Genomic DNA, 23030 nt, shown 5'->3' on the forward strand with positions numbered 1-23030 from the left:
GTTACTAAGCTCTTTGAAACTGAGTTGAAGTTGACGGTGCTTTTCAGAATCAGAATCAGAATCAGAAACTTTATTGTCATTGTCATGAGAACAACGAAATTAAGAATGGTCCCCGATCATTGCATCATCCCTAGCAATATCAAAATATAAATAAAACAATAAAATTCAATAAATAAAATAGATAGAATACTTAAAATACTAATAATCCAAACATAGCATCGATCGGTAGAACACTGAGCTGCTGCAACTACGTGCGCCGCCATCTTGAAATCTTTTCCAGTAAGTCCTGTTTTTGCAGGCATTAATCAGTAGGAAACAGACATCATCAGCATAAAACATGATCTTCCCTTTTCTATCTTGGAGGAAGAGGCCAAGACCAGCATACTGTCTACAGTGTGAACACAGCAAGGTTATCTTTATAATAATATGGTTGCACATTAATCTCAATTGCATCTATCTTCAGTGTAGAAGTATCTGTATGATCTGCTAGTCTGTGTGTTGGTAAAATCATCTTGTTTCCCTTCAGTAATTTAAGCTGAAAATATTGGTCACCAAAAATAATGGTCAAATGTTACTTATAAGATGTGCAGGTAAGAATGTTGCTGTGAGGGGAACTGTTGCTGTAATCCCGACAGACGCCAGAGGGGGGCAGTATAGGGAAAAGTGCAGGAGAGGGTTAAATGTTCCCTGAGGAAGCTTGTTTTCTTTACACAAAAAGTTACTGCTGCTCATCAATAAAACATCAGAAGCAAGTTAAGTGGTCATGTGACCAGCAGTGCTGCACTCCTCTACCCTTTTCCTTTGGAAAGTACAAAGGAGCTGCTGAGGAGATGCTTACCCAGTGTCTAGCCCATCCTACCTGAGCCTCTCTGTCTCCTCCAAGCTTTTACTTCTTCATTTGGTTCTTATATTGCTCACCGCAAGCTTTCAGTTCTCCTTTTCTTTTTTACATTTCGGGAAGTCCGGTTACAGTGGTAGCATATACAATCGTAATTAAAAGGTCAGAAAACGAGCGCACACACACACACACACACACACACACACACACACACGTCCCAATACCATTTCCATCTTTTTATAAGGGCAGATTAGAGTTTTGCCATCTCTAGGTTGGCAAACTGTGATCGTCTTATATGAGTAACAGACTTTATTGTCACTCTGCAGGTGGTCCAGCACTAGTGGGTCTAGTGGGTCTACTGTTTATTGTTATTACATTGACTGTGGGCTTTTATTAGAGCACTAGAGTCATTTGAGTGCAGAATATTGCTGATGGTGGGGGAAAAGAAGGAAATGAAAGAAAGCAAATATATAATTTCTGGTTTCAGGAATGATGCAAGAGTGTGAAGCTCTTAACTAAGTCCACTGGTGTACCTGCAAAGGCTGATGGTTTATACAAAGCTAGAATATTCTTTATGAGAGACTAATTACTGAGCGTGTGTGGCTCTGCTGGCCTAACTTCGACTGTTTACAGTTCACCTCTGGGGCGACATCTCCCCGCTCATTATTTATTAATGGAAATGTGCGCTGCTAATTGCTAATTATCTTTAAATTGATGACTCATAGAGGATGCTTTTGCTTAATCAACTGGTTGTTTATCTGCTGAATTAAACATGGCAGAAAGCACAGCAGAATTATGCAACATGACAGGCAAAGCACTGCTCTGCATTTGTGTGCGCGCTTGACCGAGGAGAGGACAAGCGTGCTAGATGGCGGATGGATGCCGAGCACGAACAGGTGTGGGAGTATGTGCGTGCCTTAGCTCACTTGAACTATTCGAATGAGAATAAGAAATTTAATGAAGGTAAATCAAAATCAATGAGGGTTTGAGTGCTGAGTAGAAACCCAAATTGTGCAAATGTATTTGTGTTGCATAGACGCCAAACATCAAAGGCCCTGTTCCAAACACTTAAAGCAAATGAGTTTCAGATTGGCATCCTTCCATCTGGATGCCAGACGAGCCTTGAGAAAAAGGGGGAAAAGCAAACCTGTTCTATAAGAAACAGCCTGCTAAGGCACATCAAGGGGGAGAAAATGACAGTCAGAGAAGAAAACAAAGAAGAGGCAGAAAAAAGGAAAACAAAGACAAACTCACAGTACTCACGGTGACTCTGAAAGGCGTCGCAGCGGTGGATGTAGGCTCCATGGACGGTGTGCTCTTGTCCGAGGACCCCGGCATACTGCGGCGGCGTCCTGTCCTTTCTGGAGGAGACTCTGAACAGAGAGAAGATTTAACGTTTGGCCTTAGAATCGTAAAAACATCAATCCAATAAACTCACTAATCAGCACCTCCAAAGCCAACTAATTAACATGCTGTCCTGCACTTGCTTAAATCATTTATCAAATCATTTTATAGGAGCTGAACAGAGCTTTGGACAGAGACTAGACGGTTTCCCTTCAGTCTGCTAAGCTACATACATGGGGGTGGCATTGTTCTTCTTTCCTCTTAAGAAAACTATTTTTCCCCATATTTCACAATAGTCGTGATGCATTTTAAAGTGCACATCATGTCAAACATCACGATTGCTTTTAAAACTCGCTCAACCTTTCATTTTCAACAAACTGAAGAATCAAGAGACGAAGAAGAAACTCAAAGAGGAAGGAGAAAGACTCCAAACACAACTCGATCAAAGTGTCAGACTGACCAGGCTGACCTTTGACACAGGCAGCGTGATAGAGATAAAGGTCTGGAGCTCGTGGTGAGAAATGGGCTCAAACTGGAGTGAACTCAAAACACTCTACAAAAAGAAAAGCTTCTGATGGGTATGAAACACAACATCACAAGCTCAAACCTTAACCTAATGCTTTCATCAATTTTAGCAAAGCTTTAAGCAGACTATGAATACTTTCAGTGCTGATACACAATAGTTTAAACTTTCATAAGAACAAAAATAAGCCCTTTCATTTTTTATTTTATATTTGACATGATATAAAGACATGCACATTACATTTCCACTTCTTATTTTCCCACCCGTCACCCACTTACTAAACTCATCCGTAATATGTTATCTTACGTCTCTTGTGTAGTTTTCAGTTTTCCCTCTGAACTCAGACACACAGACCTTCATGATTTAAGAACACGCTCATCTGAATACGTTTTGAAAGAGCTGTGGAGTCAAAAACTGTGAATGTGCAAAGAACAAGCATATCTGGACACGTCCAAGAGGAATGTGAGTGATGTTGAGCATGCAAGTCCTCACAGATTTCAGACAGCCGTCACTGCAAAGTGCTAGCTCACAGGTAGAGAGCAGAATGATCAGATGTTAGGCGGTGGGTGAACTAACATCTCAGTGTTAAACAACTGATGGACTGAAAATTGATTATATACAGTAATGCACAAAAGGCTTCATAAAATTCCCATAAATTCTTTATATTCTGTTTCCAAGCAGCGAGATGTGGTTTTAACTTTTAAAGAGGTCTTGAGCAATAGTTCTCCAGGCTTTCTGGAATCTTTTCAAAGATTTTTGAGTCATCAGCTGCTTTTCCGCTCCACTCTTTGTACCTGACCATTTTTTGACGAAAGCACTTTTTCTTTCTTTCTTTCTTTCTTTCTTTCTTTCTTTGTCACACCACTTAACACTGACCTTCTGTCATTCAAGCATAAAAATAGCATTCGAGCAAACTCAAGGAATGAACTGATGTTGCATTGACAGATGCCAAACAACTTGCCAAAGAAACAACTTTAAATTGTATTTTAAATTTGTTCACCAAAGTCTCATCAGAAATTATCTTAGTGGAAGGCTGGAGGCTCTGTCATGGTTTGGGGCTGCATTTCACCCAGCGGTGTTGAGAATCTTGGCAGAACGATCTACCATGCAGCATCCTGACTTGGGCTTAATGTTTTAATATGGCAAGTTGATCTGGAAATGCAATGAAAGCATACACTGGTAGCTTTCCGCTGTGTATTTTTTAAAAATCAGCCTTGGGTTGGCTTCCCCAGAGCCCTGACATTGACATTATTGAAGCAGTGTGAGATCATCTGGACAGAGGCCATTGATATATCAACTTGACTGTTGACTGTCAAGACCGTAAAAATTGTACAAACTGTTTTTCCATAAATGCTTGCATATGTCTCAATAGTTTTCTGGACTTAGTTTGTGTTTTCCGAGCAGAATATAAAGAAAGAAGACTCGAGATTTTTATACCAGCGGTCCCCAACCCCCGGGCCTCGGACCGGTACCGGTCCGTGAGTCGTTTGGTACCGGGCCGCGAGAGTTGAGGCTCGGGTGTGAAATGTATGGTTTTCAGGGTTTTTATCGGTTTTCAGCGTTATTTTGTTATCGTTTTTATCGTTAACTCTGTTTTCCTTGGTCTTTTCACGTGTGTTATGAATAAATCTTCTTTTTTTCGGTACCGGTACTAGTTTTATTTTGTTGTATTTATCCGCGACACCTTAAAGGCCAGTCCGTGAAAATATTGTCGGGCATAAACCGGTCCGTGGCCCAAAAAAGGTTGGAGACCGCTGTTTTATACAACAAGAGACACATTAAGAGGTCTCGGTGAGGACATGGCCTCAATTAGGACATGCTAGAACAGTTAAATGAGCTCTAATGGAGTAAATTAGATTAGTGATAAATGTGGGTAGTTGTACATGACTTTAAACATCCTCACACACACATACGCACCCATAAATCTATAGTCGGGCATCATATTTAATAGGTGCAATGACCATTTTGTTGAGATGAGGATATTACCAAAATCTTGAAAATGTTAACGTGTGATTCTTTTACAATTTTCTTAAAGTTTGACATAAAATGTCCATTATGCACCTTTTAAATATCAACTTTTGGGGAAGTTTTGATGTTGCATCAACATTGACTTTAGGGTGGAAATATTTATGCATTAGAATATTAGGTTTCAGCTAATTAAGGACTGAAGTGGCTCAGGATTGCTATGACATGACCAAAAACTGCATCAAATGTGACATGTGTCTAATATGGTATTTGCATTCGGAGCATATCCTAACAGGCCACACACAGACACACACACGGAAGATGTGTTTGTCAGTGCTGTCTTTTCTGTTCGCTCATCAAGCTGAGTTGTGCTAAATTAGCTGTCTGCTGCTTAACAGGCTGGTTGACTGTATTAAGCGCTGTTACACAGTAATTGAAGAACAAGCATAGGAATAGCACTTCCTGCTGTGCGAAGCATCCCGAGCCCACACAAAGAGAACAGAAGAGAAACGCACGTGGTCCAGAGCATCAAAAAGCAGACAGCCATAACATGCTCTGACATGGAGCGAATTCAAGTCTCTGTAATTGAAAAAGCCCGATCCTCTGAGTAGAGATCCATTGCTCTGTGAAGGCAAAGCAAACTAGCTAAGCATTAATGCCATGTTGAGCTTAGAAATGTGCAGTCAGAGATAAGATAATCAGAATTAGACTCATCTAAAACCCTTATATCTGTACAAAACAGAAAACTCAAGAGCCCTGTCTGTCAAGTGTGTCAAGATGAGTCCATGCCTACATAGAAGAGAGTCCATGTCTAGATAGGAGGGCTGCAAGGGCTGCGTACAAATCCGAGGAACACAGTGGACTTCTGTGGTGATACCTGCACCTCTCGATCTGTTATGATGCTCCACATACTATATTGTTTTTAGTATATTATACCAGACAACAAATGCATTCTGTCTAAAATAAATAAAATCAGAAAATCATTCATGAGAAAATGGGCTTGATTAGGGTTATCATCAGCACTGGCGCATTTCTCCGCTCAACTTTAATAAATGTACCCCTCCAGTTAACTTCGTCACGGAAATCTCCCCCCACTTACGTACAGCTGGCTGCTACAAGCGCTCAAGAGGGGAGCTCGCGCATAAAAGACACACACGAACACACATCGTTTAGTTCTACACTAATTGCTGTGTGTGAAACTTGCAGCCAGCGCTTCCACATGTTTTCAACATCTGCGTGCGATGGATCTTCACAAGCGCGTGGAATTTGCCCCCACACCACCCTCTCGCTATAACTCGCTCCCGTATCCGACTCTAACCCGCAAGCAGACGGCGAGCTGTAAACAGTCGTACTCAATGAAATTTAAATTAATAAACACCAGTTCCAATCAGAATCCGGAAGAAAACGATGAAAGAGCTGCGCTGCGCTGCATGTGGTGGCTGGTCTCAGACTGTTGAAACATCCTGCTTGGGGGCTCTGGGGAACTGCTATTAACTGTAGCTATTTTAAGATTTAAATGTGTGTGTGTGTTGGTGCACGTGTGTGTTTGGGAGCTGCATTTGTAAGGTCAGAGGATCAGAGATCACAGGGAGCTCACAGACAGCAGCTGGGTCAAAAGGGTGTTACCGGAAAACCAAGTGTCAAAGACCTAAGGCCATACAGTGCACTGTTCTCACCTCCTTTCTGTTTCTCATTGATGACTTCTTCATTTCTTTATCCAGCTAATTGTCTTACCTTATCACGAGCTCGTTTATTTTCTTCAATCTGTCCAAAAACTGCATCGTCACACCTTCATCTCCTAAAAACTAACCTCTATCCCCCATCAGCACCTACTACAAAAAAGAGCCATGCTTCTGTTTTGACTCCACCCACAGCTGGAAGTGCTAGTTTGAGCCCTTGGGGGCTTAAAACAGTATAAACCAACTGATAGCTGGGAGTTTAGAATATGTGCAGCCTATGAGTGAATGCACTTGACCTTTAAAGGAGAAATATTAGACTTTTTGGCAACAGCCTCTCTCCCCTAACCCTCAACTGGTCATGGAAGATGACTGCCTCTCCCTAAGCTGGAAGTTTGTTTCTGCTGGAGGTTTCTGCCTGTTAAAAGGGAGTTTTTAAAGGACGCAGGATTTTGAGACTATCCCACTTCTTGGCCCTATACTCCGAAGTGAAGTGCAATCAGGATAAACAACATAAAGTTGGGTATCAATTTGCCAAGTTAACACAGGGCTTCCCCTGTGCGTTCCCATTAAAGGTGTGGTGTTGGGAACATTTAACCAATCTTAAACGTGTGTTTCACAGAAAATGATCCCTATGAGTGTAAATGGCCTGCATTTGTATAGCGCTTTTCTAGTCCCTAAGGACCCCAAAGCGCTTTACACTACATTCAGTCATTCACACACAGGCGATGGCGAGCTACATTGTAGCCACAGCTGCCCTGGGGCGCACTGACAGAGGCGAGGCTGTCGAACACTGGCGCCACCGGGCTCTCTGACCACCACCAGTAGGCAAACATGGGGTTAGTATCTTGCCCAAGGATATTTGGCATGCAGCCAGGAGGCAGCCTGGGATCAAACCACCGACCTTTTGATTAGTGGCTGACCTGCTCTGCCACAGATGATGATAAAATGGTGATTAAAAATCTCTAAAGAACATTCTAGTAAAATTAGAGCATATGGAAACTTCAAACTGGATACATGTATTCAATTATAAATATTATAGATGTCGTATGACGATTAAACCTATCCGGTTGTTCAGTCTGACGTCACTAGCCGTGTCTGGGCCTAAACTCCGCTGCAGGTCCATATATCAAACGATCACTGTGGCATTACTGAGAGTTGAAAAACTGTCTAAAGTCTTTCATCTTTAATAAAATGATCAGCGTTCTGCTCTACCAAGTGTAACAATTGAGTTTAACATCCAGCCATCCATGAAAACGGAATTTATGACATTTAACGGAGTTAGAAGTTAGCAGGGAGTTAGCTCGCTAGCTTCTATCTAAATACAATATAGCATGTCCTGACTGCGTGGTTTTGGAAACAAATTAAAACGTACAGCTCTGTTATCACTTCCAGCATAAATGAAGACAGAAAACTAAACAGCAGTGACGTTTGTAGGGTTACCGAAGGGCTAGCTAGTATATAATGATGTGCTATGTGACCACTAGCGACACAGCTATGTTAGCATAATATAAACAAGCTAACTTTTTTTCCACTGGATAAAAGTTAACGTGAGTGTTCTCGGTGGTCAGGAACAAATGTAATCGCATGGCAGGATGCTGTAAACGGACCAAACTTCAGCCAGGAGAACAACTGAGATAATCCATCCACAATACGAGGTTAGTCATTCATATACTGCTGCATGGACTGGGCTGTAGTTACATCCTAAGGTTTTAAAAACTGAGCTTAAATAAATGATTAGCGGTAATAAAAGCCGAGGGAGGCCAACAGTGATCACTGACTGTTTTAGGAGCTTTTTGAGATCAAATAGAAGAAAATACATAACATTAAACATGTTAACAACACAAAAGCCATATTAAACGCAGACTACTTTAGGCCCGGAAGTAGGATTCGTCGCGTCATCACTGAACAACTGGATTAAATATAAAAATGGAATTCAATAGGCTTAATCGTCATAGAAATTTAATATGAGGTCAGTAAGTACAATAGTGACTTGTTATAGGTTCCTCAGTTCCTCTAATCTGGAGCAGGTTAGGATTACAGAGTAAGTTGCCATGGAGATTTAATCTGATAAGAAATGAACCACTATCATAGTACAGAAAGCCCAGAGTTAACCCTTGAATTACATGGAAAAGACAAAATCCGGCTTTGTGGTATAGATCTCTGGAAGCAAACTGTGATATTTAATACTCCCAGTTAAGCATTACCTACCCAGTACACCTATCCAGTTGTGTTGATAAAGAAAAGAACTATCCAAATCAGGTAGTCAGATGTCAGACAGAGAACACTGATAACATCTAGTTAATTATCAATGTGAAAACAGGTCCAGTGTGGAATATTTTGCATACCAGCACGCTTTTTGCATGGCTGTACCAATGTGCTTCTGTTTTAAAGCAGGGTGAAATAAAAACAATGCCTGACTTCCTACGTAGACATTGTTCTTTTACATGAACGGATTATGTTTATAACCACAAGGAGCAGGTTGTGCCAAGTGCCTTTGTGATAACTGATGAAATTGTAAGGAAGATATTGTTGTACAGGGTTTTTTAATCTACCTTCAAATGATTTGAAAAAGAACATTCAGTATCAGCCTTCCTTTTTTTCCTCCCCCGAAACAAATGACTGACAATTAAAAGTTCCTCTGTGTCCCTGAAAACATGATTCATCTGTTACATATACATTGATACTGCTGTTCTTATGAGTTAATACAACATAGCATGCTTTTATGCCAGATAACTAAGACAGGACAAAAAACAGAATAGGCCTGTTAAATGACAAGATTTCTTATAAATAAAGTTTGTGTTTTCATTTATTGTCACCAAATTACACTGTGTGCATATCCCGCTATATAAAAAGACAAACTGAGTGCTTTAAAAACATTTACATGGCTTATTTAATATGCTTAAACTTGCTACGTTGTTGTTTGCTCTTCCTTACCCTTACCTAAAGTATGTATATAATATCACAGATAACAAACAGACAAAATAGGGACCTGCAGAAACCCTCTGATAACCCTATTATTAGGGATCAGTATTATTACTTTGTATTTATAAATCTACATCATTCTACACTCTTTCTGAATGGCAGCTAAGAAAATTCTATGACTGTTTTATATTTAATTTATGAATGATCAGTCATTATAACAATGACTGCAATAATCAGGTTACATAAATAAATAAATTTGGACAATCAAGAATTCCATTTGATAGGAAAAACAATTATTGGCCAACATACACAACGTATTCTAAATGTCAGCACTAGATTTCACCAAAACAAACGCCAAAGACGCCTATCTAATTTTTATATGTAGCACCAGATTTTATTTTTTAAATAAATCTGTTATATAGTCAACAAAATAGTGTTAATCCCTCATCACAATTGCTACACAGGTTTACACCCATTATCTTTTGCTTTTATGAAATTTTTGTTTTTCTCATCCTTTCAAATTTCAAACAACCTCTAAATATAATTTAGAAGGAGATTATGTTGTGCTTTGTACAATATCAGTGTGGTGCATAGCTCAACTAAATCAGAATGTTTTAAGGCATGCAGTTTAATGAATCTTGCACTCGCTTGTTCATAATAATCAGATTAGAGCAGAGCGATATGGCCAAAAATATTTATCACGATATATATTTGAAAATTTGCGATAACGATATAACCGACGATATAATTGATGCGAGACAAAATACAACTCCACAACATTACTAGCGCAAAAAGACAACCTTCCATTTATTTTCACTTAAACAAGAAGCTGGTTTTTATGTACATTAAAGCTTTATAAAAATGTAACAGTGCAAATGCAAATTCCTTGCTGAAAGTTTAACCAAAAGGCATTTCCAGTAGAAATGGGCTGACATATCCTGAGCATACCCATGTATAATATCCACTGAAGTTAAAAAGAGGTGCTTTGCAACATTAAACTGCAGTGTGCAGTGTGTATTTTTCGGACCATAAGGTGCACGGGATTATAAGGCACATTAAGTGAAACAAAGCAGTCAGATAAATCAAACTTTATTAAACTCATTCTTCTTGCTTCCTCCACTTCTGTACCATTGATTTATTAATGAATGAATTCTGATCTATTCCCATGTTGCTGCAGTATATTAATGACTAACCTTGTATTGTGGATGGATTATCTCAGTTGTTCTCCTGACTGAAGTTTGGTCCGTTTACAGCATCCTGCCATGTGATTGCATTTGTCTCTAACCACGAGGAACCTTCACGTTAACTTTTATAAGTGGAAAAGTGTTAGTGTTCGTCCTCCAGCTTCACTGTTTATGTTATGCTAACATAGCTGTGTCGCTAGCGATCACGTAGCACATCATTATATACCAGCAGCTAGCCCAACTTCAGTAACCCTACAAACGTCACTGCTGTTTAGTTTCCTGTCTTCATTTATGTTGGAAGTGATAGCAGAGCTGTATGTTTGAATTTTTTCAGAAATCTCTCAGTCAGAACATGCAATATCATGCTTAGGTAACTAGCGAAACTAGCGAGCTAACTTCCGCTAGCTTCCTGCTAACTTCTAACTCCGTTAAATGTAATAACTTTTGTTTTCATGGATGGCTGGAAGTTAAACTTCATAGTTTCACCTGGTTAAGCAGCAATGCTGATCGTTTTATTAAAGATGAAAGGATTGAGACAGTTTTTAACTCTCAGTGATGCTGCAGTGTTCGTTTGACCTGAAGCATACAGCGTTTAGGACCCAGATTACTCCCAGATTTAAGAGCATCTTAGTCCGACAAATACGACAATAACGACGGCCGCTTGCATGTTCTGCAAAAAAATGTGCTTTGTCGTGTATCTGACGGACAAACACCAAACCAGTTCCACATCACTGAAGTTGCACCATTTTTACAAATCAATTCTGGTTCATCTGTTTCACTCAACAATCGGCCATGTGCGTATGAAAACAAAGGCACTGCGCATGCGCGTTTTACTCATATTCTATTGCGATATTTCATTTTCCTATCGTTGCCTAACATTATACCGGTATTACCCTAAATCAGATCCATTTATAATTCTTATACCGTTCCTTTGTAGTATATAAAACATTAATCCATGTTGCTACAGTTTAACTCCATGTGTGTTCTTGGGGGAACTACGAGCTATACTGGTTAGATGTTTTGTGAAGCTCTATTCTATACAAGTGATCTAATAGTACTCTCCTGGCAAATCAGTAGTTCAACAATGAAGGTTTACTATTCAGTTACTCAGACCAGATACAAATTTACCAATAAACCCAAAAGGGTTCTGCATTGTGTTTGTAGCCATTCTGTCTGTTTGTTCATGATGTTTAGAAATGTTAGGATTTTTCCCTTTTTTTCCCCTTTACATTTACATTAATTCATAGAAAAACTTTGTATACAAATATAAGAGTGATACATATACACTGTGCGCTTTTTGTGAGATTTTCCCATAGACTAGCTCCTATTTATTTATTTCCATTTACTTTTAGACAGCCTTTACTCTTTATTTGGTTGTTCTGACTTTAGTGAGAGCAGCTCAAAAGCATTTCACCTCATCAGTTTGATTTGACTCTTTCCCAAATTCCACATTCATAAATGCAAATTCTCAAAGACAACGCTATACCACCTCATTTCTTGGAGGAAATTGAACTCTGCGTACCCACAATTTATTCTTAAACAATAAGGTTTTAAAAGCCATTATTATTTGTAACTTTTTCATTATGTTTATTTGACATCATTGTAACACACACACACTTCTTTGTCTATTGTATTACATTTGTATTTTAATCATTAATAAATCAATCAAAAAGAAGCTTCAACATTAGTATTCTGGACACTGCCAGGTTTTGTTTTTTTTAAATCAGAAGTTGGATGAAATTGTTGAGTACTAAAATTAGCCGCAACCGCTAGTTAGCATGTTGCATTTATAAACTCATATATTGACTAATTAGTGCCAAGTAACTAATAAACCACTTAAAACTGAAACAAACTTCTGGGATGATTTAAACTACACAGCAAGATATAATACTAACCTATTAACGATGATCCAAAAGGGACAAACAGGACAGACACGTTACAGAGGTCCAGTTTAATAACTTGTAGTGGATGATACCTAACGGACACATCAAGGCAGCCACACCCCTTACTCAATTGAATTAGTTAAGGTAGTTTAAAACGTTGTTTTTTTGGGTTTTTGTTTTTTTTTTAATCACTGCACTCAGAGTTGTTGTGTGGAAGAGAAACTATGTATAGAGACCAAAACTGCATTTAGAACCATCTTTTAAATATATCCTTTATTTACAGGTATTTAAAGGTTATTATAATGTAGATGGACTCCTTTTTAGCGCCAACCTTGCTTGGCATCTAGAACAGTTTCCCCTTAAATACTAGTGGTAAAACAAAAACATGATTTTATTTAAACAGCTTCACTGTGTGACCAAATATGGTGTTATAAAAGCGACAACAGTAAAACCAGCTGAAAGTTTTCCTGAAGTTTGACAGATCTATGGAACGACTTGAAACCAATCACTAATCGAGCCCCGGCTCGGACAGTCTCAGTCGTTGTGTCCTTGAGCAAGAACTTCACCCGTTACTTACTGGTGGTGGTCAGAGGGCCCGGTGGCGCCAGTGTCCGGCAGCCTCGCCTCTGTCAGTGCACCCCAGGGCAGCTGTGGCTACAATGTAGCTCGCCATCACCAGTGTGTGAATGAGTGGATGACTGAATGTAGTGTAAAGCGCTTTGGGGTCCTTAGGGACTAAGTCAAGCGCTATACAAATGCAGGCCATTTACCAAGGTTTAAATACAACAACAGCAGCAAAACTGTGCTCACTGTGCTAATGCACTGAAGGTTTAACTACAGGATCCTGTTATCAGTGTTTCAAGAAGTCTATACCCTCAGGGTTGGAAAATAGCCCCCGCAGAGATTGCAGAGTTCTTGTGTTATGACAGGAGGGGGAAAAAAGCAGAAGAGAGATAACACACACACACACACACACACACATACACGCACACAAACACACTCTGTCTCTTTCACTTCAGACCAATGAAAACTTGCAGAAAAAAAAGAAATAAATAAAATCACAGGCTGTCAGACTGTGTTTGCTCTGTTCTCTCTACCTGGATGACTATCTTGTCTCAGTCCACCCCGGCTCTCATCACGGTTGCTTCACAAATACATCGTTTTTCTGTTTTCCCCTCAACTAAAAGAAACTCAATTTTTAGACTTTAAACTAACTTTTAATTTTTTCTCAGATCTCAGGTCTTTTTAGTGGAATATCTCACTTCATGCTCAGTCTATGTAACAGAAGTCACGGGAGAGGCCCACCCAGGCACACGCTGTACCGCGACCACAGCTTTGAGCCATCAAACTTAATGGCTATTCTAAAGCATGTTTTGGTGAGCGAGATCTGTTTGCATCTGTTTCCTCACATGTACACAGAAACCATGATGTGTTGACGCTGAGCTGTGGGGACAGCGCTGGACTTTTGACCTATGGGATTTGTATTTACTCAGTGCGGGGATGATGGGGCGATAAAGAGGTGCTGCTCAGTCTCCTTGGAGAGGCTCTCGACACCAGGGAATAAAAGAGAATTATTTCAGCCTGCAAAAGTCACTGGTGCAGACACAAACGACGGTCACTTAGCTGTGATTGGGCACCAAGGTCCATCCCTAAGTCAACACGCAAACGCACATCAAAGAAACATGAAATCATCCTTGAATTTAATACTAACACCTCAATGAGGAATGTAGAGCCTCAGCTTTCTGTCAGCTTTGTGCAACCAGCTGATGGATAAATTACAAGTACTGATGCACAAAGCATCCAGCGGCGAGACAGCTGACTACTTCTTATCTACAAGGAAAATAGATCCACATCCAACAACATGCAAGTGATATGAAGAAAGAGAGCAGCTTTGGTTTGTGTTTAGCTTGGCGCATTCTTGCCTTTGTGTGCAGCTTGTTATGGAAAAGCACAGGAGAGGGATGGAGGAGGAGGAGAAGTGGGGCAAAGAAGGAGGAAGTTTGTGTTTGTGCAGAGGGCGACTCAGCTGCAGCATTCCTGTAAGTGCTGGCTGATATCCTACTAACTTCAATAACATCCACTAGTGCACTAGCACTCACACAGATATGGAGCGAGTGTCCCATGCTGACCCGACAAATTACAGGGAAAACCCAAACCTTTGAGTCCCTGTAGTGAGGGGAATCTGTGGAGCTCTTTTCCTGACATGATTGGGTCAGCTTGAAGGAAAGGGTCACTGCAAATCAATACAGAGTTGCTCTGAGTGTGAGAAAACACTTGTATCCTGACGGGAATTGCATCTTCCACTATCACCGAATGGTTTGAAGGGTTTGAAGACTATATCAATTATATTCGCTAACTTTAACAGTCACCAGACTTCAGGCGAACTGAACTTCTATGGGAGTTATCAGACTTGTGGAAGACAAGTTTCCCCCCTTAAGATTCTTGGAGACTTGAGGGGTCAAAGTCAAGATGCCCTGGAGCTCTTTCAGAGTCAAGCGATGGTGCGCCATATTAACTAAGGTGCTCACGCAGTCCTCTGTGCAAGCCTTTAAAATGTTTTCCTCTGAGGAATACAAACTGCACACGGTGAACTCAAACTCCAGCCTCCTGGCTTCACAATATTTGTTCTCAATCTTTGTGTTTTGTCGATCGCATTATTACAGACAAGTCCCAACAATACAAACCACAATATGCGCTACAGTGCTTTCAGTGTCTTTGTATTTTGATTATTCTTTTTGTCTGTTTTTTAACTTTGTGTTTAAACATCAATCTGCATTTAATCATTACTTAGCCATCTTCCACACTGAGCCTTTTGTCTCACCTCTGTGCCCTAAACCCCCACTCGGTAGTGCTGTGGGATACTGCAGATTTTATCTATCAAATACCCATTAAATACAGGGCCAGTGTTGCCGATACCAAAACCGATACTGGTGTTTTTAACCTATAATGGTGGCTGTAGGAGAGAGCAGTATGTCATGATTTATGAGAAGAATCATCATTAATTTGCACATTTTTGACCACTAAATATCAGTGATTTTTACTTTCCCCAATAATTAGTTAATACAACAAAACACACATTTCAGCTTTTCATGTATTTTGAATGTTTTTTTGAGACCTGGAATATAAACACGCCTGTCTCTAAAGCCCTTTGGGTCAGCTTCTGTTGTTTAAATGTGCTAATGCCTCCACCTCTACCAGCCGATCACTGCAGACGGCTCCCCCCCCGAACCTGGTTCTGCTTTTTTGTTCCCACTGTCATCAAGCGCTTCTCACAGGAGGTTGTTTAATTTACAGTTTCTATGTTGTATGATTGTAAAGCACCTTGAGGCAGCTGCTGGTGTAATTTGGCGCTATATACTGTAAATAAAACTGAATTCTGTTAATTTAAGGATGACGATGGCTAAAATGCACCAACTGATATCATTAACGTCCCATTTTCACAATTTCCACTGTCAACTGTGTTTCTGTGTTCTTGCACATACCATAAGAAAATAACCATTTTCAGTGACACATACAGTCCGCTGCATGTTGACAGGCAATAATCTTCTATATTTCTGCAGCTATTTCGCAAAAACTACTCCTGCCTTGTAATCTGAGTTGATATCTATGGATTTGGGGGGCGGGGGGGGGGGGAATTTGCTTGCACCTGTCAGGCTGTTAGTGGAGTCTTTTTTTGGGTGCTCAGAAACACTGCATCGTCTGGCCCATCTCCATGACTCACCGGGCTGGTGGGTGGGTTGGGGGGTAAACAAGGACACAGACTTCAGTAAAGATCTGAGAGTAATCCTGGGTTAAACACTGCGTTGATGCAGAGAGGTTCTGATGGCTCCACTTTACTGCCACACTGCTATATTAGCCGTCTCTCCGTTTCACGTCTCTGCTTTCTATTATATGATCGTTGAGGCAAAGCGATAACATTATCACTCATCCTTTTAATACAGAACTGGCAAAGTCAGTGGGAAATACTTTTTTCTCCACGCAAACTTGATCCCACATATTCTCCAGCCTCTCGACCTGATTGTACGCATCTGCGGAGAATGAAGTCAAAAATACCGAAAGAATCATGTTGCCTGTGTTGATTAGTGAAGTCTTTACTAAAACATGACTTTAATCACAGAGAGGAGGCTCGGGAGCAAGCTGCAGAGACAGATCAAAGGGCTAATCTGTTTTAGAGAAAACAGCAAAGTGATTCCTTTGGCATTGAAGTTGAGGCTGAACCTGGCACCACTTAGCTCTAATACCCTCTTTTTTTACCCCCCTCTCTCTCTGACATGTTAAAATTTAAAGCAGCTGAACACTCAGGGACAGAAAGCCAGAATGCGGACTTATTTGACTTCCTGAGTTTCAGTGGGAATGTGACGTGGGAGTGAGAAACTGAGTCACCACGGCTGTCTGAATTGTTGTCAACGCATTTCCCCATCTATAAGCCCGAACTCGGTCCTCACTTCCCATCAGTAGATATCAGCGCGAACAAACACAAGCACTCGCACACAGCATAAACAACCTGACAAAAATTAAACGTGACGCAGTAGCACGGATCAAAAGTGTTTCTCGGTAATGACCCATTGAGAATATGATTACGAGCAATAGCTGTCAGTGGTAATGCATTATTGAGTTGTTATTGAGCAATTCAAACACTTTCTTGCAGACTGTCGGCAGCAGCGCTTTCAAAAATGTAACATTTACTTATTCACTTATTGAAGTATTTTTTGCCTGTTAAAAACATTCAACTCAAGACTCATTCCACGCAATTATTAAAAAAAAATTATGGTTCAATATAGGGCAGTGTAGGGCTTTGTATCTACCACTCAATTCAATTTTATTTATAAAGCGCTAAATCACAAAAACAGTCGCCTCAAGGCGCTTTATATTGTAAGGTAGACCCTACAATAATACATACCGCTCATTATATCGCACTCCACTGTGATATAATGAGCTGTCACGTAGCTTTCCGTTTCCCTGGAGGTCCACTCATTTGTAGTAGTTAGGGCAACAGAAGATGCCTAGGACAGTTCAGCCTCAACTTCAATTTTTTCCTGCTCATACATGCTTGGAACGATCTTGCCACTAAAGTAGACACAACGGGATATCATAGCATGGCTCAAGCACATTCATCATAGTTTAAACCCCTTGTTTTGCACAACGGAATACGGCCTCCCGTCTGCAGCTAAACACCCCAGTAGCTTTTGTAATAGCTTTAGCCCGGTCGGACTGGGCAGCAAAGGGCTGCTTAAATACCGAAAACTCCTCTGCTCCTCCACTTGGACAGACCTTCGCTTGACAGACTGACCACGCGCACCATACACATATTTTTTTCCCTTCTTTTTCGAATCTTCGGATCACGTGCGTGCCGAACCGTGGCGTGGGATCGGTTCGGATTACGGATCAACCGTGATCCGTTGCACCACTGCTGAATATGGTTAGGACTCTCAATGGACCAGTCACTAACCTGTCTGTGTACCTGCAGTCTTTTAGCTCATGCTATGCGCATGTTTTACTGGAGTTTACAGTACTCTCTCTTCTTACATTCAGATTATACATAATAAAACCCTCTGCGTCGACCATCTAGCTAAGTCAATTTTCCCCTTCACAAGTCCTACTAAACTTTTTCAGTAGCATTTCTTTTTTAATTTTCCTCTCCTTTGTTCTCTCCTGCAGTTCTGCCTTACTTTAAGGAACTGCAAAACTTGCTGTTGTGCATCCATACAGTCCACTGAGTGGTCACAGGTCATATTAAACTGTTTAATTTTATTATAAAGCCATTATCTGATTAGTGCAGTGAAGCATAAGATTAAATGCAGGAGGGAATGGCTAACACTCACTTATTAGCTCATGTTTGTATCTCCACAAAGTCTTGCCATTATTGTAATGCTGCCTGAAAGGCAGTGGAGACACCCTTAACCTTCAACTTTACTTCCCAATTTAAAGACTGGCTTTTAGATCACCTCATCTAATGTTTTACAAGAAGCTGAAACAGAATAAATTTGCTATTTCCAGTAGGGTCTGGGGAAGGAAATAGACCATATATAAAATACTGCCTTAGTATCCAGGTCTGAATAGTGAATGATCCTTACTAATGGCCAACAGGGGGCGACTCCTCATGGTTGCAAAACATATGAAAGATTATAAAAAGGTCTGTCAGAAAATGACAACACTCCCTATTTGATTTATGGCCTTATTAGTGTTGCAGTGTAGAAAATGTTCACCACTAGATATCAGTAGATTACGGATTTCTTTCTGTAGAGTTCTATTTTCTTATCTCTGATAAATTGAGTCCATAAATATAGATATGGTGGCAAAAACATTACATTTAGACCGTAGCTCATAACGGCTGTGGCCGGCATCTTTCTGCTAGTGTTTACAGTGGATCCAGATCTGCCCCACAATTTTTCCCCCCCATCTACAGAAGGCTGTCAGTCCACAGTTTACCTCAGCTGTCAATGCCGGGCGAGAATTCAGTATTCAAATATGGTGGGTTAACATGGCGGCTCCCACAAACCGCAAACTCACTCCAAATCTATTAATGCACGCACATCTATTAATAGACGCACAGGACGTGCGTCTATTAATAGATGTGTGTAACTGTGTCTATTTATGAGTACAATATCCTTTTTCCATTAAATGCCCTCAAAAAATTACTGACTGTACCTTCAAGCATTTTCCTGAGTATATAAGCTCCTGAGTTAAATGTCTATGTAATATAACATGATTTTGTTTCATTTGATAGAGCAGATTTACAATACTGTTACCTTGGTTACACTGTAGCTGACCTTTGAGCATACAGTGTCATCGTTTTCTCATTCAGATCCACCTCTTACTTGTCACATCCATCACAAAATAAACCCAAAAAAACCAAGATGATAACTGCACTTCAATCCACAAACCAATTTGGCTGACATACAAGGCAAAAATACAAATCTCTTTTACACTCTGTGGAGCAGGATGAAGGTTAGGGAAGTTAAAACTACTCAAACTAATTTAAAACACTAAGATTTCTCAGATGAAAGGAAAATCAAGGTAATCTAGAAGGACTGGGAGAAAAGAATCACTTCCTGTGGTGTTCAGGTGATGTTTTGCCAACTTTAAAAGTCAGGGAGAAAAAAAATATGCAAGAGCAGACTGAGATCAATGGACAAAAAAAAAAAAAGTCAAGTCATTTCTATCTCAGAGTAACGGGCAGATTTGGGGGGAGAGAAAGATCCAAACTTTCCAAAAACACTCTTTAGGTAAGTCTAATATCTGTTGTCAGATTTGTACCTGAAAGATCTACTAATGACAGCTCAACTTTGCTGTTAGAAATGTGTCAATATGGGAGGATATCGCTTTCAAAGGCCCAATTTTGTTCCACCGAACAAAAACATCTCTCTGAGGAGGCTGAAAAAGTTCAGTAGAGTTACCTTTAACTTTTTTTAAAGCTGTTGTGTAATGCAAAGACTCTTTGTCTGACACAGAGGCGATAAATGAAGGATTCTGTTGTGAAAAACAGTCAGTACTCCAATCAGGGGACAATTCAGATGCAAGTTACATGATTGCGGGGGGGGGGGGGCCTCCAAAACACGCAAGTCAGAACAGGCTGCGCCGCTCTCCCTTTTACAGACGAGCGATAATTTTGTATGTAAATGTCGCCAGCCCTGGCAGAGCAGAGGAAACAGATCCAGAGTGATTCTGAGGGTGAACCTTCCTGAAATTTTCCATTCACAGATAACAATGCACAGACAAGCACACGCTCAGAAAACAATAACACATGAGCTCATGCGGCTGCCATCTGATCGGTGCCACTGACTGTGCAATAGACAGGAGAGGCTACAGCACCTTCCTCAAGATATGGTGTGAGCAAAACTTTATTGTTCCATGCTTTGCTGCTGCGCTTCACATGTGAGACACATCTCAACAATAGCGTCTCATCTTGCTTCAGGCACACTAAAGTGTTTACCAGAGAGACCTCTTATTTATTTCTTCTCTCCCCACAGATCTCATTACAGCAAATTAAAGAAAATCTACTATGTGGTTGTAGTACTATTTGTTCTATGGTAATGCAGTCATTCTGGATGAGACGAGAGAATGTACGGCTAATCTAGACGTGACTGACAAAGCTAAAGTACTTACTAGTTGCAAAGACAGTGCAAAAAGAACCAAAAATAAGTGCAGCCACCCAAGTAAGAAGGCAACCGTCCACTTTCTGCAGTAAACCTTCCATAACTGTAAGGAATAAAAAAAATTGAATCTGATTTCACCAAGATAGATTTGATTTCTCTGCCGTAACATACATGTGCATAACAAAGAGTTACTTTGTTTTTAACCACACTAATGCTGTGAAATAGCTGCAAGACTGCCAAAGCCAAAACTTGCTCATTTAAACTTTTGAACCATCTGGAGCAACAATAGCACTGATTCAGGCTCCCGTTTTTGGCTGCATGAAAATAAAAGTGTTACATTTGTGCTAAAAAGGAAAAACGATGTTATTCTATTAGTAAAGGCTCGAGCCTCTCTGGAGAATTAGGTGAGATATAGCTTGGCTTTAATTCTGTTTGCACCACTGCAAATACACAAGATCCTCACTCACAAGCAGTGAAGGCTCAGATGTCTAGTTGCACTATTTGCACACCTGCACAACCTGACATCACAAAGACTTGGTACTAGAAGGGTGGCGGTTTAAAGGCCGGTTAATATGAGTCAGGTGACGTATAGAAAAGTTCAGGGCTACAGTGCTCTGCAGTGTGTGAAAGCAGCTTCATACTCTGCTTCCAAAGAGTCGAAGTGAACTAAACAATGGGCTGAATTCATTGCAGAAGTACGCTGTGTATTATATTCTAGCTCAATAGAATATAATACACCACCTTTCATTTGAGGAATGAAAGTATTTCCTTTTTGGTTTAACACAAGGTGGACAACAAGTAGCTTCTGAAGCAGTCTGCTAACACGGTGCAGCAAAAATACTGAAATATGTGCACCTGGTTACACTGCATGTAAACATGTAGCTGATTTTACATGTCATCAAATTTAATTAGCTATTTTATTTTTACTTCATCTCACAAGCTACACACGTACATGCAGCGACCACTTCATTAGGTACACTTCCTAGTACTGGCTTTGAACTACTTTTTGCCTTCAGAACATCCTGAATTCTTTGTGGCATAAATCCAACAAAGAGCTGGAAACATTCACATGATAGCATCACACAGTTGATGCAAATTTGTCAGCTGCACATTCGTGATGCACATCCTGTTGGACCGCATCCTAAAGGTTCACTGCTGGATTGAGGTCTGGTGACTATGGAGGCCATTTGAGTGCAGTGAACTCACTGTAAATCTCAAGAAACCAGTTTGAGATGATTTAAGCTTTGTGACATGGTGTGTTTTCCTGCTGGAAGCAGCCATCAGAAGATTCAATTCAATTCCTACAGCACCAAATCACAACAACAGTCACCCTGCAATAATTCAGAGAAAACCCCAACAATCAGACGACTAAGCACTTGGCGACAGTGAGACGGAAAAAGAAAATTGCGCCTAACCTCTATTGTCCAACTGTGGTGACCCCGTGCAAACTGTAACATAATTTGAAAATGCCGAAAACTGCTTGGTTTAAACTTCAGCAATCCCCCTTGATCACGTCTGCACACGTAAATGCACTTGTTGTTTCCCTACAATTGGTTTATCAGCTATTTGCACTTGCAAGCAACTGAACAGGTGCAGCCAACGAAGTGGCCGGTGAGCATATGTTGTTCTTCTTACTGCATATGCATCTTATTTAACCCTACAAGCTAATGAAAGCTCTTTTTTTCCCAAATGAAACAGAAGTGGGAATGTAACTTCAGTACTGCTGACTTTACCCGTCTGTGTGTCACCGTAACAATCTGCAGCCTGTGTGTAAAAGTTTTTTGTGCAAGGAGCTTGCACTTAGCCACAGAGATCAAGGCAAAGCGTGTTTTCGTGTGCCTTTGTACTTAAACTCGATGCACGTGTGCATGCATGCGTGTGCGCGATCTCTTTGGAGGAGTGAATGACACAGAGTGGAGACTTCAAAGCATCTCTTTCATCAGCTGGAGCGAAGACATACAAAGCAGGCACCTACACACTGCATTTGTCTCGCTCTCACGCTCAGGTCCAGCGTTGTCCGTCTCTTACTATAGAAGAGATGGAGCACAAACAGCATTAAGTCTCAGTGAGCGAGAGCCACATGTTTTCCTGAACTATCCTCACTTTAGAAACTTCTGCATCACATCCACTGCAGAGTAAATCACTTAGTAATCATAGTTTTCTTCTTCATATCCTGGTTGGCACCTTACTTCAGCTCACTTAGAAGGAAAAAAATCAATAGGTTGAAGATTTCAGAGATAATTCTTTCCTATTCATTCAAGTAATGTTAGCAAAGCCTTGGGGGCAGACTTCTCACTAGAACCTTGCAGTTCGAACACTGCAAGCACTATGTACAGTGATCCAGAGAAGCAGCAAAGTGAACAAACACACTGCTGGAGGGCACAGAGTGGCAAAAAAAAAATAAAGACAAAATAGTTATGCAGTGCAGAAAAACTAACAGACTTCAAGCTTTTTCTTGGTTGCTAATAAGAAAAAACACACATGTGGGCAGAGTGCCCAAACAGGGTGGAATTCATCAGGTTCGCGATGAACTGCAAGCTTCCCAGCTTTGATGGTGAAATGTGAGAGCAGCATCACTTTGCGAATAGTTCCGCCA

General features: G+C 40.5%; 1 protein-coding gene across 8 annotated transcripts in view; it reads right to left on the reverse strand.

The window, feature by feature from the left end:
* The window catches only part of dab2ipb (DAB2 interacting protein b), a 196586-nt gene that overhangs the window by 101585 nt on the left and 71971 nt on the right, over positions 1-23030 (reverse strand). For 6 of the 8 annotated variants that reach the window (XM_026173339.1, XM_026173337.1, XM_026173343.1 and 3 more), the window contains one exon: positions 2093-2211. In XM_026173339.1, the coding sequence (XP_026029124.1) occupies positions 2093-2211 (119 nt within the window). The remainder of the gene's footprint in view (positions 1-2092; positions 2212-23030) is intronic. The other 2 variants (XM_026173338.1, XM_026173341.1) reach the window with 1 other exon arrangement.

The sequence above is a fragment of the Astatotilapia calliptera genome, chromosome 7, assembly GCF_900246225.1.
Source record: "Astatotilapia calliptera chromosome 7, fAstCal1.2, whole genome shotgun sequence".
Lineage (NCBI taxonomy): Eukaryota > Metazoa > Chordata > Actinopteri > Cichliformes > Cichlidae > Astatotilapia > Astatotilapia calliptera.